Source organism: Tenebrio molitor, chromosome X (assembly GCF_963966145.1).
Source record: "Tenebrio molitor chromosome X, icTenMoli1.1, whole genome shotgun sequence".
In the NCBI taxonomy this organism is placed as follows: domain Eukaryota; kingdom Metazoa; phylum Arthropoda; class Insecta; order Coleoptera; family Tenebrionidae; genus Tenebrio; species Tenebrio molitor.
In genome coordinates this window covers 10,246,612-10,262,237 of record NC_091055.1, presented here as the reverse complement: position 1 = coordinate 10,262,237, position 15,626 = coordinate 10,246,612, and the positions used below count along the sequence as shown (strand labels likewise).

Here is a 15,626-nt window from a genome sequence, read left to right as displayed (position 1 = left end):
ACCAACTAAATTGAAAATTGTGACAAATTAAAATCCACTAAAACTACTTGAAATAGTTGAAATACCTACTACAAATGAAGAAAAATATGTGTGTGACTGTTCTGTGCGTGTTTCTATAATTTCTAATGCCCATAAAACAAACATTAGTTTACAACAATTAGATTAAATGTCTTGCTTAAACTTAAACTATATTTCTACCAAACACCATTGGATTGAGATGAATTACCAAAAAATTAATTTCAAGAATTAAAATAACAAATTTAGACTAAATTATCTGGATTTTATCTTCCAAGATATTTTTATTTTGAATTTAAAGAAATCTTCTAGCGACATCTGTTGATCACATAAATAAATTCGTTCGTTTTGTCAGAAGCCAACTACATTGCCTACATTGGTGTTTTTGTGCAAACGTCAACATTCGTGAGGTGTGTTGTGTCAAACGAAAAATAGTGAATTTAAAGAAATATTTGCAATTAGAATGAAACTTTCCTTATAAAATACAGTTATATTGCTTTTTCGCTATTTTTTGGTAGTAATGATAAATAAGTTTATGGCTTTGAAGAAGCGTATTCTGTGATTTGGTCAACATAACCTCAATAGACACGTCAGCTGTGAAAATCAGAGTTTTTCGAAATGTTGACTAAATTTGAGACAAAATCTGCCCGCGTGAAGGGTTTATCGTTTCATCCCAAACGTCCCTGGATTTTAGCTAGGTAAGTGTGTAATTCAACACTATTAAATGAACTACCCATTTTTCCACCAAGTTTGATGAAATCGTCGCTGATTATTGTGATATTAGTTGAGATAGCGCCCCCGAAGCCTCCTTACACACCGTTATTGTGACTTTATTATCATTTGTAGCAGAGAGACTCAAAGTGGACAAGAAAGTTTTGAAAATAATGCAACATACATATGGCTATTATTTGCCAATATTCTGTAATATAAATTTACCACATCACACATTTCTTACATAATTGATTTTAGTGTGACAAAAACAAAATTAAAATAATATTAATTCATCAAATATAATTTGGTGGCTGCTTTTTAACCGATTCAGAAGTTTTTCAGTTTACAGATTGTTCAATAGGCAAACAACTACACACTATTGTTCATAACGAACATTAATTATTGTTGAATGTAAAATAATTCGTAATCTGTTGTTATGGGGGTTGCATACGTTTTAAATTAAGATTTAAATGTGTTCATGTATATTTCGAGATCTGAAACCAGTGACGCCGAATTTTCGGGGTAGAATAATAAAAACTACAATTTTATTTACTACACATTTATATAATTTAAAATTTCACATAGTTTAGTTTGCAAGAAAAATATTAGCTACACCACAATTTTTTAAGGATTTTTCTCTTCCACAAGAGGATAAAATAAATTCATCTCGTCGTTTAAAACATGGTTTTTATATTAGTATGTTAGGAACTTTATAAATTACAAAAATATTGATCCGTTGATTGTTCATCTGCGGCTTTTAAACAACGAGACGACTTTGGTGGTCGTCTGAATATCTTGTCTTAACAAAATATTGTAATCTAAACTAACATCACTAAATTTCAATTTATTTTACACTTGAGTGGTTGCTTCAATAGTTGTGGCTTCCTCGTTGGAGGCAGTGGTGGATTTTTCGTCTTTAGTTTTGTCCGAAGCTGCGTCTGAATTTTCAGTGGTGGGAGTGTTTTCTTGAGATTCTGAGCTGCCGGTTTCTGCGGCAACAGTCGTAGTTCCAGCTGTTTCGTTCGATTTGATGATATTGTCAACATCGTTGATCACAATTTTTGGATTGACGACACTCTCGGCAGCTACAGCTTCTTCCGAACTGCTCGAAGGCGTGGTCGTGGTGACATTCAGAGTCACGTTCCCGAACTGGAACTGTCTCGCCAGCGGAACCGTCCCAGCAGGAAAAGTGTAGAAATTGATAAGTCCTCCCGGCATCACATTTTCAAACAACTTCTGGAACTCGGTCGGCTGGAGGACACTCTGGATCTTCCCCTGAGCGTCCGGGATCGCGTTCACGTCGATTAGATCCGACGCCAGACTCCTCGCTTTCCCCTGATTGTCTTGCACTTTCCTAGTGAAATTCGGAAAGTCTCTGAAATTGAGCAAATTTGTCGCTTCGGGTCCCGTCACGTAGAAGACGGTCGAAGCGGCTCCGTCTTTTAAGTCGGTGCGATACCCAAATCCGCGATACTCGGCTGTTCGAGGGGGTATGTTGTAAGTCACGGCTGCCGGGGAAGAGCTGACTTGGCTCGAGGACACGGAGTAAGCTAAAGGTGCGACGACGGGTGTCGAGGGCAGGAATGTTTGAGGGTAGAATTGAGAAAATTGCGGTGCAAATGGGGTGTAATGTGAATAGAAAAATTGTGATTGCGTCGGGTTGATCCAAACGCAAAATGCACTCACCAGCTGAAACAAAAAAAAAAAAGTCATAATTGGGCGTTTCTCGATTGAACTAGTTTCGCCAAAAAGTGTCTCAAGGTTGGTTAAAGCTCAACGAGATAATTGAAGGTGTACAAGACCAAGCTATTATCTGTCTAGTTGATTTAAGGTTTTTAGTTTTTTGGGCCTTAGGGTTGTGATCGTACACTATTGCACGCACACAATAATATTCAGTCAACTGGTTTGTGGTGACTCGTCGAATCGAGGTTTCAATATTTTTCGAGGAGAATTTTTACGCAATTGCCGATACAATAATTGCTTTAAATTTTTACACTGATCCAGTTCGAAATTGTAATTAAATTAAATGTCAACAACCAAACTAGACCCGCCTCGTTGTTTCTTCATTAACGGATGAAATTCAAGGCTGCTGAAATACCAATCAAGGCCAATGCCGGAATTTTATTTTAACTCTTTTTCTTCTTCAAAAATAGAATAAGATATGCGTAGAATTGATCTCATTGAATTGCTAACAATCCTGTCAGATTTCGGAATTTCGAAACCAGTTGGTTTAATGAACTTTGACTTTTTACTTAAGTTACTTTGTACTCATTGTTGTCAGTGTTTACTTAAAAATAAGTTGTGACGATTTTTATTTCAAAATTGTATTGGGTGTGTCAGTAAAAAAATTGGAATCAAATTAAATGTCACCGTTTGTTATTTTCCGTACCAGAAGTGATGAATATTAAATAGTCCGCCTGAATTCGTCAAAATATTTTTCCGTTACATTTATTTTAAGTCCATGAAAATTTAATGAAAAATTTGAAATTAAAAAAATTTTTTATTGTTATATATTTTCTTCATTTTCGGTTTCCGTTTCGTTTATTTAACGTTTATGGTACATAGTTGGAAAATTGATGAAGAATTTCAGTGAAAATATAAATTTGCAATGTTTTTAAAATTCTATTTCGTAAACGTTTTTATAAAACAAGATACAATTCAAAATTTCCTCTTTGTAAAAATACAAATGAATTAAAAAATCCGTACATTTTGTTAATATCAAAATATCAATATCAAAAGGATCAGTATCAAAAATCCAAGTTAATAAGTTAGTCCTGTTATACAATATAAAACTGTTTAATGTTTTGAAAATTAAATAAAACTGCTAGAATTATTTTCGTGTTTGTTGCATTTTGAACAGTTTGATGCACGTAAAATTCCAATGTTTTTTTCTTTCAGTTTTTTCCCCTCTTACCACCCAAGCCATTTTTTGCTTGTGTGCGACGGTAGACAAATGGTTCGATTATTTCCTCGTGTGTACTTCTTCGGTAATAAGTGTTACACTTTAATTATAATAATGGATTGAACCTTGAAGCACCAATTTTGTTATAGTCCATGTTATAAAATTATTAGTATCGTTAATATCCACACTAATGACTCTCCGATTTTGAGATGAATAAAAAAAAAACCGGTTGCCTGAAAAATCACTTAACACTTACTAGGTAGTACACCTTCATGATGGGGTCGGCCACTTACACGACAGCCAAGTATTTAACAACTGGTTAATATTTGGGAATCGACTTGAAATTTATAGCATCGGATCTTGTTTCCCCCGTCCTCATGCTCTAAATTAGAGGGTACACCCGTTGATACGAAACGATTTTGTCAACAGTGGTCACCTCTCGAGATCGCAGAAGATCTAAATTAGTCATCCAGATAGGGTGGTGGTACTCGGGGAACCACTAATTAATGCTATACATATGCATATTGCAACATAATCGTGATAAACGATGCAGAAAAGTTGGCAATCCTGTTTCGACTCTGGGCCCGATTAAATGCACACATCGTTGAAATCACGTTTGTTCCAAACTTTACACCAGGACTTATAATAATGTGCCAATAAACAGTGTAATTCGTTTCAATGTTAATTGAATTGCAAACGGATATTTCCTTCAATTTCCTAATGTACAATTTTAAATTATGTAAATGGAAACTTTTCTATGTCTAACTCATATCTCGGATCAACGTTGTACTCTCATATTTACTCCTTGGACGACTTCTCTTCTTATCTGTCGATCTATAATATTTTTATTAGTGTGTTACACTTTTTGACTTTTTCTTTATTGTCCACATAAATTATGCAAGATAATTTTAAAACAAGTGCTGTCAGAGGAAAGAAGGTGAACAACAATTCACTCTGATTTTTTCTTTTTTTTCCACACCGGACATTTAAATATCAGTTAATTTTTATTGTTGACATTTCGTGTTCTTTGGGAATTTTTCTAATCGAAGACGTCGATATCGATTCGGAGAAATGTAACGTGACCTTTAAGGCCTTTCCCTTTCTGATACATAGGACAACCAGTTGACCAATTGATGCCTACGAGATGGCCAACGCCCAGACCACGTCTTTAGGACCAGATTTTATTTGGCAATTTACTATTTGGAAAAGAAACAATTTGATCCACATTCTACATTATCCTCTTGCCACATAAATCATCGCGTTACCAAACGTGACCTTTGTATTAACTACAATTAAATATTTTGCAATTGTTAAGGTAATTAATAATTTTTTTTATAATCAGCTTGCACAATGGCTCCATCCAGCTTTGGGACTATCGGATGTGCACATTGCTCGAGAAATTCGACGAACACGACGGACCCGTCAGAGGGATTTGTTTCCACAACCAGCAACCCTTGTTCGTCTCCGGGGGTGACGACTACAAAATCAAAGTACCCTAAGCTCGCTTCAGTTGAATTTTTTAACTCGCTCATCTAAACCTTGCAGGTCTGGAATTACAAACAAAAACGTTGCATTTTCACTCTGCTCGGCCATCTTGACTACATCAGGACTACCATGTTCCATCACGAGTACCCCTGGATTGTTTCGGCTTCTGACGACCAAACCATCCGAATCTGGAACTGGCAAAGTCGCACCTGCATCTGCGTCCTCACCGGTCACAATCACTACGTGATGTGCGCGATGTTCCACCCTTCTGAAGACCTCTTGGTCTCCGCGTCTCTCGACTCAACAGTTCGCGTCTGGGACATCTCTGGTATTTACCCGACTCTCAACTGGTCGTTCTTTCTAATTGTCGTTGTCTTTAAGGGTTGAGAAAAAAGAATGTTGCTCCTGGTCCCGGAGGTCTCGAAGACCACCTAAAGAATCCCGGCACGACGGATCTCTTCGGTCAAGCCGACGCTGTCGTCAAGCACGTTCTCGAAGGCCACGATCGCGGAGTAAACTGGGCGTGCTTCCACCCCACTCTCCCTCTGATAGTCTCCGGAGCGGACGACCGCCAGATCAAGTTGTGGCGAATGAACGATGCCAAAGCCTGGGAGGTCGACACATGCCGCGGACATTACAACAACGTCTCGTGCGTCCTGTTCCACCCACGCCAGGAACTCCTCTTGTCCAACAGCGAGGACAAGAGCATTCGCATCTGGGACATGGCGAAGAGAAACTACTTGCACACGTTCCGGCGGGAGCACGACAGGTTCTGGGTGCTGACGGCGCACCCCAACTTGAACCTGTTCGCCGCGGGGCACGACACCGGAATGATCATCTTCAAGCTGGAGCGAGAACGTCCCGCGTACACGGTCCACGGGAACTTCCTGTACTACGTGAAAGAGCGTCACTTGCGCAAACTGGACTTCACGTCGTCCAAAGACATCCCGGTCATACAGATCAGAGGCGGAGGCAAGACTCCGGTCTACGGCATGTCTTTCAACCCCGCCGAAAATGCGGTGCTGCTGTCGATCCGCTCCTCCAATTTGGACAACAGCACTTACGACTTGTACACGATCGCGAAAGAGTCGGAACGAGAGGATCAGGTACCGGAGGCGGAGAGCAAGAGATCGTCGGGGTTGACCGCTCTGTGGGTCGCGAGGAACAGATTTGCCGTTCTGGATAGGTCGCATCAACTCGTTATCAAGAATTTGAAGAACGAGGTTACCAAAAAGGTGCAGACGCCTTCGTGCGACGAAGTGTTCTACGCGGGGACCGGAATGCTTTTGTTGCGTGATCCAGATCATGTTACTCTGTTTGATGTCCAGCGTAAAAGGACACTGGACCAAGGTAATGCTTTAAATGCAGCACAATACTAATACTGTACTGTACTATAACTCTAACTATACTGCTGCATTTTTAGTGAAAATAAGTAAGTGTCGGTACGTCGTGTGGTCCCACGATATGAATTTTATTGCGCTGTTGGCCAAACATACGGTCATGATTTGTAACAGAAAATTGGAAATTCTCTGTTCGTTGCACGAGAATACTAGAGTCAAATCGGGAGCATGGGACGACTCCGGTGTCTTCATCTATACGACCAGCAATCACATCAAGTACACTCTTATTCATGGGTAATTACGTCACTGTCAATTATTTTCTTGTATGATTTTTTGTTCTAAATGTAGCGATCACGGTATCATTCGTACTCTGGATTGGCCCATCTACATCACCAAGGTCAAAGGGAAACACGTGTTTTGCCTAGATCGAGAGTGCAAACCTCGCGTTCTCACTATAGACCCAACAGAATACAAATTTAAATTGTCATTGATCCATCATCGCTATGATGAAGTCTTGTACATGGTCAAGAACGCTAGATTAGTGGGACAAGCTATAATTTCGTATCTGCAGCAGAAAGGGTATCCGGAAGTGGCTCTGCACTTTGTCAAAGACGACAAGACTCGTTTCACTCTAGCTTTAGAATGTGGAAACATTGAAATCGCACTGGATGCGGCTAAGGCTTTGAACGACAAAATGTGTTGGGAGCAATTGGCTCAAACCGCTCTGTGGCACGGTAACCACCAAGTGGTCGAAATGTGCTATCAAAGAACCAAGAGTTTCGAGAAATTGTCATTTTTGTACTTGATCACCGGCAACCTGGAGAAGTTGAGAAAGATGACAAAAATCGCAGAGATCCGCAAAGCCAGATCGTCCCAATACCACGGGGCGCTCCTTCTGGGTGACCTGGAAGAGCGCATCAGAGTCTTGAAGGCGTCGAATCTGACATCGCTCGCGTATCTAACCGCGGCCACTCACGGTTTCGACGAAGAAGCGGAAGAGCTGAAGGCTCTGATCGGCAACGAGAAGAAAGTTCCCGACGTCGATCCGAACGCAAAATTCTTTATACCGCCGCCGCCCGTCCAGCAGGCTGAGAGCAACTGGCCCCTCCTCACGGTCAGTCGCAGCTTCTTCGAGACCAACGCGATGGTGCAAGCCGCCGCCAACATGAAGAGCCTGATGATAGAGCCGACGAACGAGCCGATGGACGAAGAAGTGGGTGGTTGGGGCGACGACGACGAGGAGATCGACGTGGACAACGAGAGGAAATATGATGACGCGGCGCCGGCGGACGGCGAAGGAGGATGGGACGTCGAAGACGCGGATCTAGAGATTCCGGATCTCGGAACGGCGAATGTCCAACAGTCTTCGGATAATTTCGTTCATTTACCCACGCAAGGTCCCAATCCGACTCTGACCTGGACCAAGAACTCCCAGTTGGCGTCCGATCACGTGATGGCGGGGTCCTTCGAGTCGGCCTGCCGGCTGCTCCACGACCAACTAGGAATTGTCAATTTTGAACCTTTCGAAAGTATTTTTATCAATTTGTACAGCAGTTCTAGGACTATCACGACTTGGCAGCAAAACGTGCCGTCGAACTTCACGTATCCTTTGAGGAACTGGAAGGACGCGGGGCCCAAAGGAGGACTCCCGGTGGCCGGGATCAAACTTAACGATCTGGTGCAAAAGTTGCAGGTACTGGTTACGAACCTGTCACTAATTCGGATGCTTCTAAAGTATAACGCTTTCAGGTTTGTTATCAGTTGACAACCGGTGGCAAATTCGGCGAGGCCATCGACAAATTCCGCAACCTCTTGTTGCTGATCTCGCTGTTGATCGTGGACACCAAACAGGAGATTTCCGAAGCGGAGCAGCTGCTCCGGATCTGCAGAGAGTACATCTGCGGCTTGCAAATGGAAACGTTGCGCAAAAGCTTGCCCAAGACGACCATAGAAGAACAAAAGCGCCAGTGCGAAATGGCCGCCTACTTCACTCACTGCAATCTGCAACCGGTCCACCAGATACTCACCTTGAGAACCTCCCTGAACATGTATTTCAAGCTGAAAAACTACAAAACCGCCGCCTCGTTCGCCAGAAGACTGCTAGAACTTGGTCCGAGACCTGACGTGGCCTCTCAAGCGCGGAAAATTTTGCAAGCGTGCGATTCGAACTTGTCCGACGAGTTGCAGTTGGCTTACGACGAGCACAACCCGTTCAACCTGTGCGGTCACTCCTACACGCCCATCTACAGAGGCAAAGCTGAAGAGAAATGTCCGTTCTGCGGGACGTCGTACCTTCCCAAATACAAAGGGTGCATCTGTAGTGTCTGTACTGTGGCGGAGGTCGGCAAAGACTGCATCGGACTGAGAATTAGCATCCACCAGTTTAGATAAATAAAAAATAAATATTGTTAACGGTTATGTATGTTCTTTTGTAACACTTATGATGAATAAATCCAGCTTCAGATGTAATGTTCTTTATTGTTAGCTTCAAGTAGTGTTCATGGATAACAGAGGAATAGGTACTAACATGCAGATGCTAGAACTATTATTATGTAAAAAAATTTCTAGTGCTATCCCCGAAATTGTCAAGCTACAAATTATTTTGTACCATTTTATATTAGAAAAGAAAATTGTGATTGAATTATTTTAGCGCGTGTACGTCTACTACACCCCACCCCTAATCGAACAAGACAAGTGCGAGATACCCTTATTCCCCGTTTCTCATCTCACAATGTATCACATATCTGTTCCTACTTTAACGAAATACAACGAACGAAACGACACCAACTGTTGGTAAATTTAAACGAATACACCTTATTAGGGCTCGATCTAGGAACGAGTACTGAAAAAGCCCGTTGAAAGGCACGATTTGCAATCAAAATCAAAAACGACAAAACTCTACAACATTTTTGGTGCTACAACTAAAAACTCCCCACTGCTATACAAAACTGGTAAACATTATTGGCTCAGTGACGAGATTTATATCACAATATAAATTACATAACAAAATTGCAATTAAAAAAAGTACACAAAAACAGCTTGAAAAAAGCCGAGTAAAAATATTATAATCATTATCTCGACGTAACTAGGATTATTACGAGACTTCATGTTGGATTCCAACACTCGGTTTATGTTCCTCTGCAGCTGGCTGATCTTGTCGCCGTGTTCTTGCAGGCTTTGCTCGAGATCGTGTATCGCCAACATAATACTAAAAATCAATAATTATTCAATCGATCTCGCGATCTGTTCGAGAGTACCTCGAGTTGGTCGCTGCCAGCGGCATCTTCTTGACCGACTGGGTCGAATCCGAATGAAACTCTTCGGAAGTCGTGGCACTATCGTTGACGTCCGCATCGGACGACACCTGTTTCGGCGCCATTTTCCGCTTCGTTATCTTCAGCGTCGACGAGCGAGTGTCTCCCTGCATGACAAGAGTTGTAGTTGTCGAAAAAATACAAAAAACAAAAACACTGACTTGCTGCGGGTCCACGCTGATGATACTGGCTGTGCGAATCATGGGAGTGGGATGTTTTGTTCTTGTTTGTATAACATAGTTATACTCGTACTGATATAAATCATTCCGCGGATCCCACGGTCGTAAATCTGAATGTTTGTAAACCCACTGTCCGGTTTTTAAATCTTGTTGGAAATGAATCGGAATCCAATCCTCGCACTTTGCCTTGCGCTCTTTCGAACGTGCTGCAAAACATGTTTAGATTGGTCAAGAGTCCGAATGCAACTCTACCTCTTTGTGCTTCTTCTAGCGTGGTCTTTTCTTCGGTCGCTGCGTTCATATCGTCTCTCAAAATCGCAGCGGAGACGTGTTGCCACAGTCTCTCAGATTCGTACTCTTCCTGGTGGTCTACGGACACGGTGTATCTTGTCAGGCGATGTCGTCGAACGCTGGGCGTGGAACTCCAGAAGACTTGTTGCTCGCCGGTTCTCTTGTCTTTAATGTAAATAGTACCGTCCCAGTACCCTTCCAGAGTTGCTAGAGTCTCTTTTCCCAGTTTTAAGCGTCCAGAAATGCAGTTTGTTTGTTCGACTCCGCCAAGGAAAGGCTGCAATAATTCATTTGTTCAAGTGATCGATGCGCTCATAAATAATTACTTTGAGTTTAAATTCGATCTCCGTAAAATATCCGGTTTTCTCGCAATCAATCGAGACTTTCCCACCCAGTTCCATAGTGAGCGTGCCCATCAGAATACCCTTGCAATGGGCGTAAGGGACGGTAAGCGTATAATCTTCGCCTCTCGGAAGCAGGGTCAAAACTGCCGTGCCGTCCAAGATAGCAGAGGTGGAGTTTCCGTAAAACTTGGACCTCGCCAAAATACTTGCACTTATTGCGAAACCGTCTTGTCGGTTGGTCACATAAAATGCCGACACCTGTTTTACTCAAGTTAATACGATAAGGCGAATCGAGTTGAGTCGACTTACAGGCGGATGATGCGACACTTGCTCAGCTAAGTAAAACGTTTTGGAACCGTTAGGGTGCAACCAGTAGCATCGGAAAGTCTCGCCCAAGATAGGGTTGTAAGGTTTCTTGAGACCTTTGGGTTTTTTGTAGAGACCGGAAAGGTACCACTTCACCACCATTTTCATTCGTGTGAAGGCGTCATCCTCCAGCACAGCCCTGTCATATAATTAGACAAAGTTAACGTGAGGAACTCCAAAATCCGTTTACAAAAAATTATTTTCAAAAACTGACGATAATAAAACAATTACCCCGAGAGGATGTCGACGTGGTAGTAGGAATCTGTCAATTTGTCGAGAAACGATCTAGGTTCTAGTATAAAAGTAGGTAATACCACTTTGCTCAAATCCATCCCTGGTCTAACTTGCTTGACCAGATACCAAATCAGAGACTTGTGCTCCTCTGCCAGTTCCTCAACTTGCGCCCCTGCCTGCACGCAAACAATTTACTAAGCAATCGACAGATGGCGCTATAACTTCGTAGCGCCCTCTGTCGGTCAAATTTTGTTTCACTTACGTCCCCGAATTCTTCTTCGCTTATAGGAACATATGGTGTTTCCGGAGGGTCTTCGTCGACGTCCTCCTCCTTCGCCGACATGTCCGAATCAGAATCGGTCATTTCCCCGTCGCCGGTACTGAGTTGGGCACCGTTGTCGAGCTGACTCACGTCATCTAAATCTGCAAAAACCGAGTAACGACAACGAAGACACGGCAATTTTCTACGAACCATGGTCAAAGTGCTTTTCGTAGTCGGCTTCGTTCCATTGCGTCTCGTGGTTTGTGCTTCCCGATGCTGACTTGTTGCTGACTGAACGCACCAGAGCCGAGTCATTTCTTATTGAAATTTCTAACGCGTCCAACCAACACATTCCCGAGGCTTGGGATGGAGCGCGGAAAATCGAGTAAGAACTGGGTAGCGGTTGGACAACAGCGCCGATGGTCTCATTTTCTGGGCCTCTGGGCGCCCAGATTGACTGATCCAGCGGATTATACAGTTTGAAACAAAACCCGTCTTTCTTGCTCGGTCTTTCGATCACTTTGCACGAGTTCAGCAGAATCGTTCCTACCCAATGACTGCTCTACAAGACAAAATTTCACAATACAAAAAGTTGACACGCCAATCCAACTTACTTTAGCTTTAGGACTTTTGTAAAGCAGCAACAGTCCTGGTTTCAGTACACACCACAGTTTTGTCCATGATTTCAGAGTCCCTCTGATTTTCAACCAGTCAGCCAAGACCACAACCGATGGATCTTTGAGCGAGTTCAACAATTCATTTGTGACGCGTTTTTTTTCTTTGCGGTAATTTTTTCGCTGCGCTTTGTATGACTCTTTCCTGGTCAATTTTGAACATGTGTCAGGGGACTGGAAATTTTCACTGAATCACTATCGCACTAGTTCTCCAAATGACTTACCCTGTCTGTGTCTCCTTTTTCGATGTAACTGGTAACACCTGTAAGACAAAGCGAATTGTAAAAAGGCCACACCGCTGTGGTGTCATTACCGGGACTTGCTGGACCGGGACTGTTGCTTAGTGAGTCGCTCGAAGGGAGCTTAGGTAATATGTTAAGTAAAGTTCGGGACCGTTTTTCTTCCGGTTTAGCACTTTTACTCGCCGAACTCGTCGCCGGCTGTATGTGCACTTCGTGGATCGATTGTGTGCTCGAATTCGTCGCGTTTGTGGACATGTTTCCTTATTTACAGAAAAAATTTGACAACTTAACCTTATTATTGGGTAACACCTAGTACGTACAGCACTCTTTTAAAGCTTTGCATTGTGAACCTGGCAAGCGAGATTTAAGCATATTCATTATTCGATTAAGGAACCATCGTGTTTCTTTTATTTTTATTACTTGATTTTATCTACTTTATTGATAATGAAAACAATCGGCGATCATGACCGACGTCAATTATTCGCTGTCAATCACAAACGATTTATGAACGTTACGCTAACAGATAACACTTCGCATTATTTTTAAATATTTCTACGAGCCGTACTAATGTTTATATTATTAAAACAATTAACATTAACAATATCTGCGACCGAGCACCCATTGCGAAGTTAATATGTCACTGGTGGGATCGGACTAGGCCATTTTTCGCTCGGCTTTGCCTCCACCAGCGACTCTACCATGGTAAAATACGAGCGTCGTGACGTCACATCGTACAAGTTTTTTTCCATATATCCTTTATTCGGACCTATTAAATCAAACTTTAATCATTTCGATTTAATTCGTCTTTAATATTCGACCGAACAATGAAAACATTAAAAGTCGAACTGCGACACGAGTCTTTTTGAATTTGCTCAATTTCGCGACACATTTCTATTTTAGATATGAGAAACGACTACATATGTAAGTGTTGCCTTGAACGCAAGGCTGTTTAAAACAGTTTATCTTATCACATTTTACTACATGACGTTTTCAGCGTTTATTGCTAAATGTTAAACAAAAATTCTCGCTAATTATGTGGTGGCCAGATAAGTCACAATACTCAGCTGTTCTTTTCCTTAAGTAAACCCAAATACTCGTACGTGTTACGAAGAAATATTATATACATTTACTGGTTATCTACTCCTAGAAAAAATATAAAAATCTTGGAAAAATTTATGTACTTAGGTATTTTTTACGCCATGCTTTGGAAAAATTAGAAGTTTTATTATGTCCCGGATTTACAACTTCTATTTGTAAGCTGACATTATGTCAATACTGTTTATATTATCTGCTATGTTTTTAATTCCCCATTAAATGTTAACTTTATGTTACGCAGTTCTCTTCATCATTTGTATTTTCATCGCCTTGAAATAAAAGGTAATGCATAACATTTATGCACCACAGAAATGACTATATTTTCCTTTTGTTTTTTTAATACCACCTTACTACAGTGACATAACTTTTAAGTAAATATTATTTTTATTGCCGTAAAGATTTTATGGCACATTTCTGACAATTAATTTCTCTACGTTTCTAATTTTTTTTTAATTCACAGGTCACCCGTATAGTTTTTATTACAAAACTGGCAGACCTGGGAACAAATATTTCCACGGCCCGTGTAAAAAAAATTAAATTAAAAATCCAATCAGTACAAGAAAATGATATACATAATTATACTTAATATGTATCTATTTCCGTACTACTCCGCAAGAAAAAATTGCACTTGTTCGTTGAAAACAATTTACTTGTACATACTTGTAATGCTATCACACGTGGAATAGTAAATACACAAAGTTTTTACTGTCACAATAATATACAGAGTTATTCACGTAAGATGACGAGCCTGACCAGGCAAAAATGCAACCCAAAATACACTTTACAAAGCATTCATTGTGTTTTGATAATTATCTGTTCACGTTGGAATGAACATCAGTGGTGCAAATCGCACACATTTGGCATTAACTTTCATATGAGTTGACATAGTAACAGGTCAGTCATTTGCACCACTGATGTTCATTCCAACGTGAACAGACAACGGTGTGATCAAGAATGACTGAGTCTGTTGGTAACAATGAAATTTAGCATCAAAGGTTCATTTTTGTAATAGTATAAACACAACCGGCATAACCAAAAATGTTTTTAATGTCGTCTCAAGTTAAAAAATTCAATGAGTGCGAATTACGAGACAAAAAAGAAAAAACACCAGTATTTTTCAATTGTTTCATTGCCAACAGACTCAGTCATTGTTGATCACGCTGTATTTAAAAATTAAATCAGGAATCCAAGTAGGTATTCTACCTATGTATTAATTTGAAAGGTATATCTGTCATTGCATTTTTCGTTCATATTTACATAGTATGTATTTGAAAAGGTTTTTGAACGATGACAGAACTGATACGATCCTACTTTTCCATTACTTTTGTGATTTTAATTGCTTATTATTGTTATTAAATCATACTTTGTTGAGAAAGGTATTTTTCTGTCACAACCTGACATTCATTAGGCTGACGTTAAAAGCTGTCTATGTTTTATGTGCATTATGATAAGGCCGGATAATGTAATAGGGATCGAGATTGCTTTGTGAATTGTCTTTTGGGTTGCATTTTTACCTGGTCAGGCTCATCATCTTATGTGAATAATCCTGTATTTATAGAAATTACAATGTCGATGTATGCCTCGTCGATATCTACTGATTTTAAGGTAGAGTTACTACACTGTTTAACAGTGACTTAACGTTTAAGGGTTTAAGTCATCTTAAATTGTAAAATAGGCAATTTATAGCATTCAAAACTTGCAAATTCAATTACAAATCGACTAGTGCCACATCAGAAAAGACAGCAACTGATATTCTATCGGGGGTTACATTTTCACATTGGTATTGTTTAATGTATTTTGGGTTGCATTTGTGTTAAGTCCAAGTTTTACTTAGGCTTGTGATCCAGACAGTATCACATTTGAATTAGATCCATCGTAATATTACGTATTTTGGTCATTCCCCGATTTAATCTTTTCTAATGGTCGTGATTTGAGATAATGAAAAGGGTGATTTAAACAGAGCGTTGCGCTGTCCATTGTTGGCTGGACATGGGGGTGCTTCTTTATTCGCTCGGTCACATTTACATGCATTTGCATGTGGTGATCACTGGTCATTTATAAACGAACTTGGTCCGTGTCACTGATCGATTACCCTGTCACTCAAATGCTTCCGCATATTTCATGCCGTTCTTTGCCTGCAGAATACATCTCTAAATTACTGCAATAAACTTA

At 40.6% G+C, this 15,626-nt stretch overlaps 3 protein-coding genes across 5 annotated transcripts; 1 reads left to right on the top strand and 2 right to left on the bottom strand.

The window, feature by feature from the left end:
- Positions 1-386: 386 nt before the first annotated feature.
- Positions 387-8,922, top strand: alphaCOP (coatomer subunit alpha). The gene is made up of 7 exons (XM_069061351.1): positions 387-713; positions 4,971-5,118; positions 5,174-5,441; positions 5,495-6,463; positions 6,537-6,747; positions 6,802-8,146; positions 8,203-8,922. Exons 1-7 carry the CDS (start codon positions 634-636, stop codon positions 8,842-8,844), a joined length of 3,663 nt encoding a protein of 1,220 aa, XP_068917452.1. The 5' UTR covers positions 387-633; the 3' UTR covers positions 8,845-8,922.
- LOC138140363 (uncharacterized) lies at positions 1,270-4,045 on the bottom strand. The gene is made up of 2 exons (XM_069061356.1): positions 3,885-4,045; positions 1,270-2,415 (listed from the first exon to the last, which is right to left on the bottom strand). The coding sequence occupies exons 1-2, from the start codon at positions 3,900-3,902 to the stop codon at positions 1,576-1,578; spliced, it is 858 nt and encodes a 285-aa protein (XP_068917457.1). The 5' UTR covers positions 3,903-4,045; the 3' UTR covers positions 1,270-1,575.
- Orp8 (Oxysterol-binding protein-related protein 8) lies at positions 8,912-13,282 on the bottom strand. Of its 3 annotated transcripts, none has more exons than XM_069061353.1 (12): positions 12,431-13,282; positions 12,342-12,379; positions 12,058-12,291; positions 11,654-12,005; positions 11,444-11,604; positions 11,179-11,357; positions 10,891-11,086; positions 10,564-10,839; positions 10,199-10,514; positions 9,929-10,152; positions 9,711-9,874; positions 8,912-9,661 (listed from the first exon to the last, which is right to left on the bottom strand). In XM_069061353.1, exons 1-12 carry the CDS (start codon positions 12,612-12,614, stop codon positions 9,469-9,471), a joined length of 2,517 nt encoding a protein of 838 aa, XP_068917454.1. In that variant the 5' UTR covers positions 12,615-13,282; the 3' UTR covers positions 8,912-9,468. The 3 variants fall into 3 exon arrangements, with proteins under 3 accessions (XP_068917454.1, XP_068917456.1, XP_068917453.1); XM_069061355.1 differs by having other exon boundaries at positions 12,437-13,282; XM_069061352.1 differs by having other exon boundaries at positions 12,342-13,282.
- Between the last annotated feature and the right edge of the window lie 2,344 nt (positions 13,283-15,626).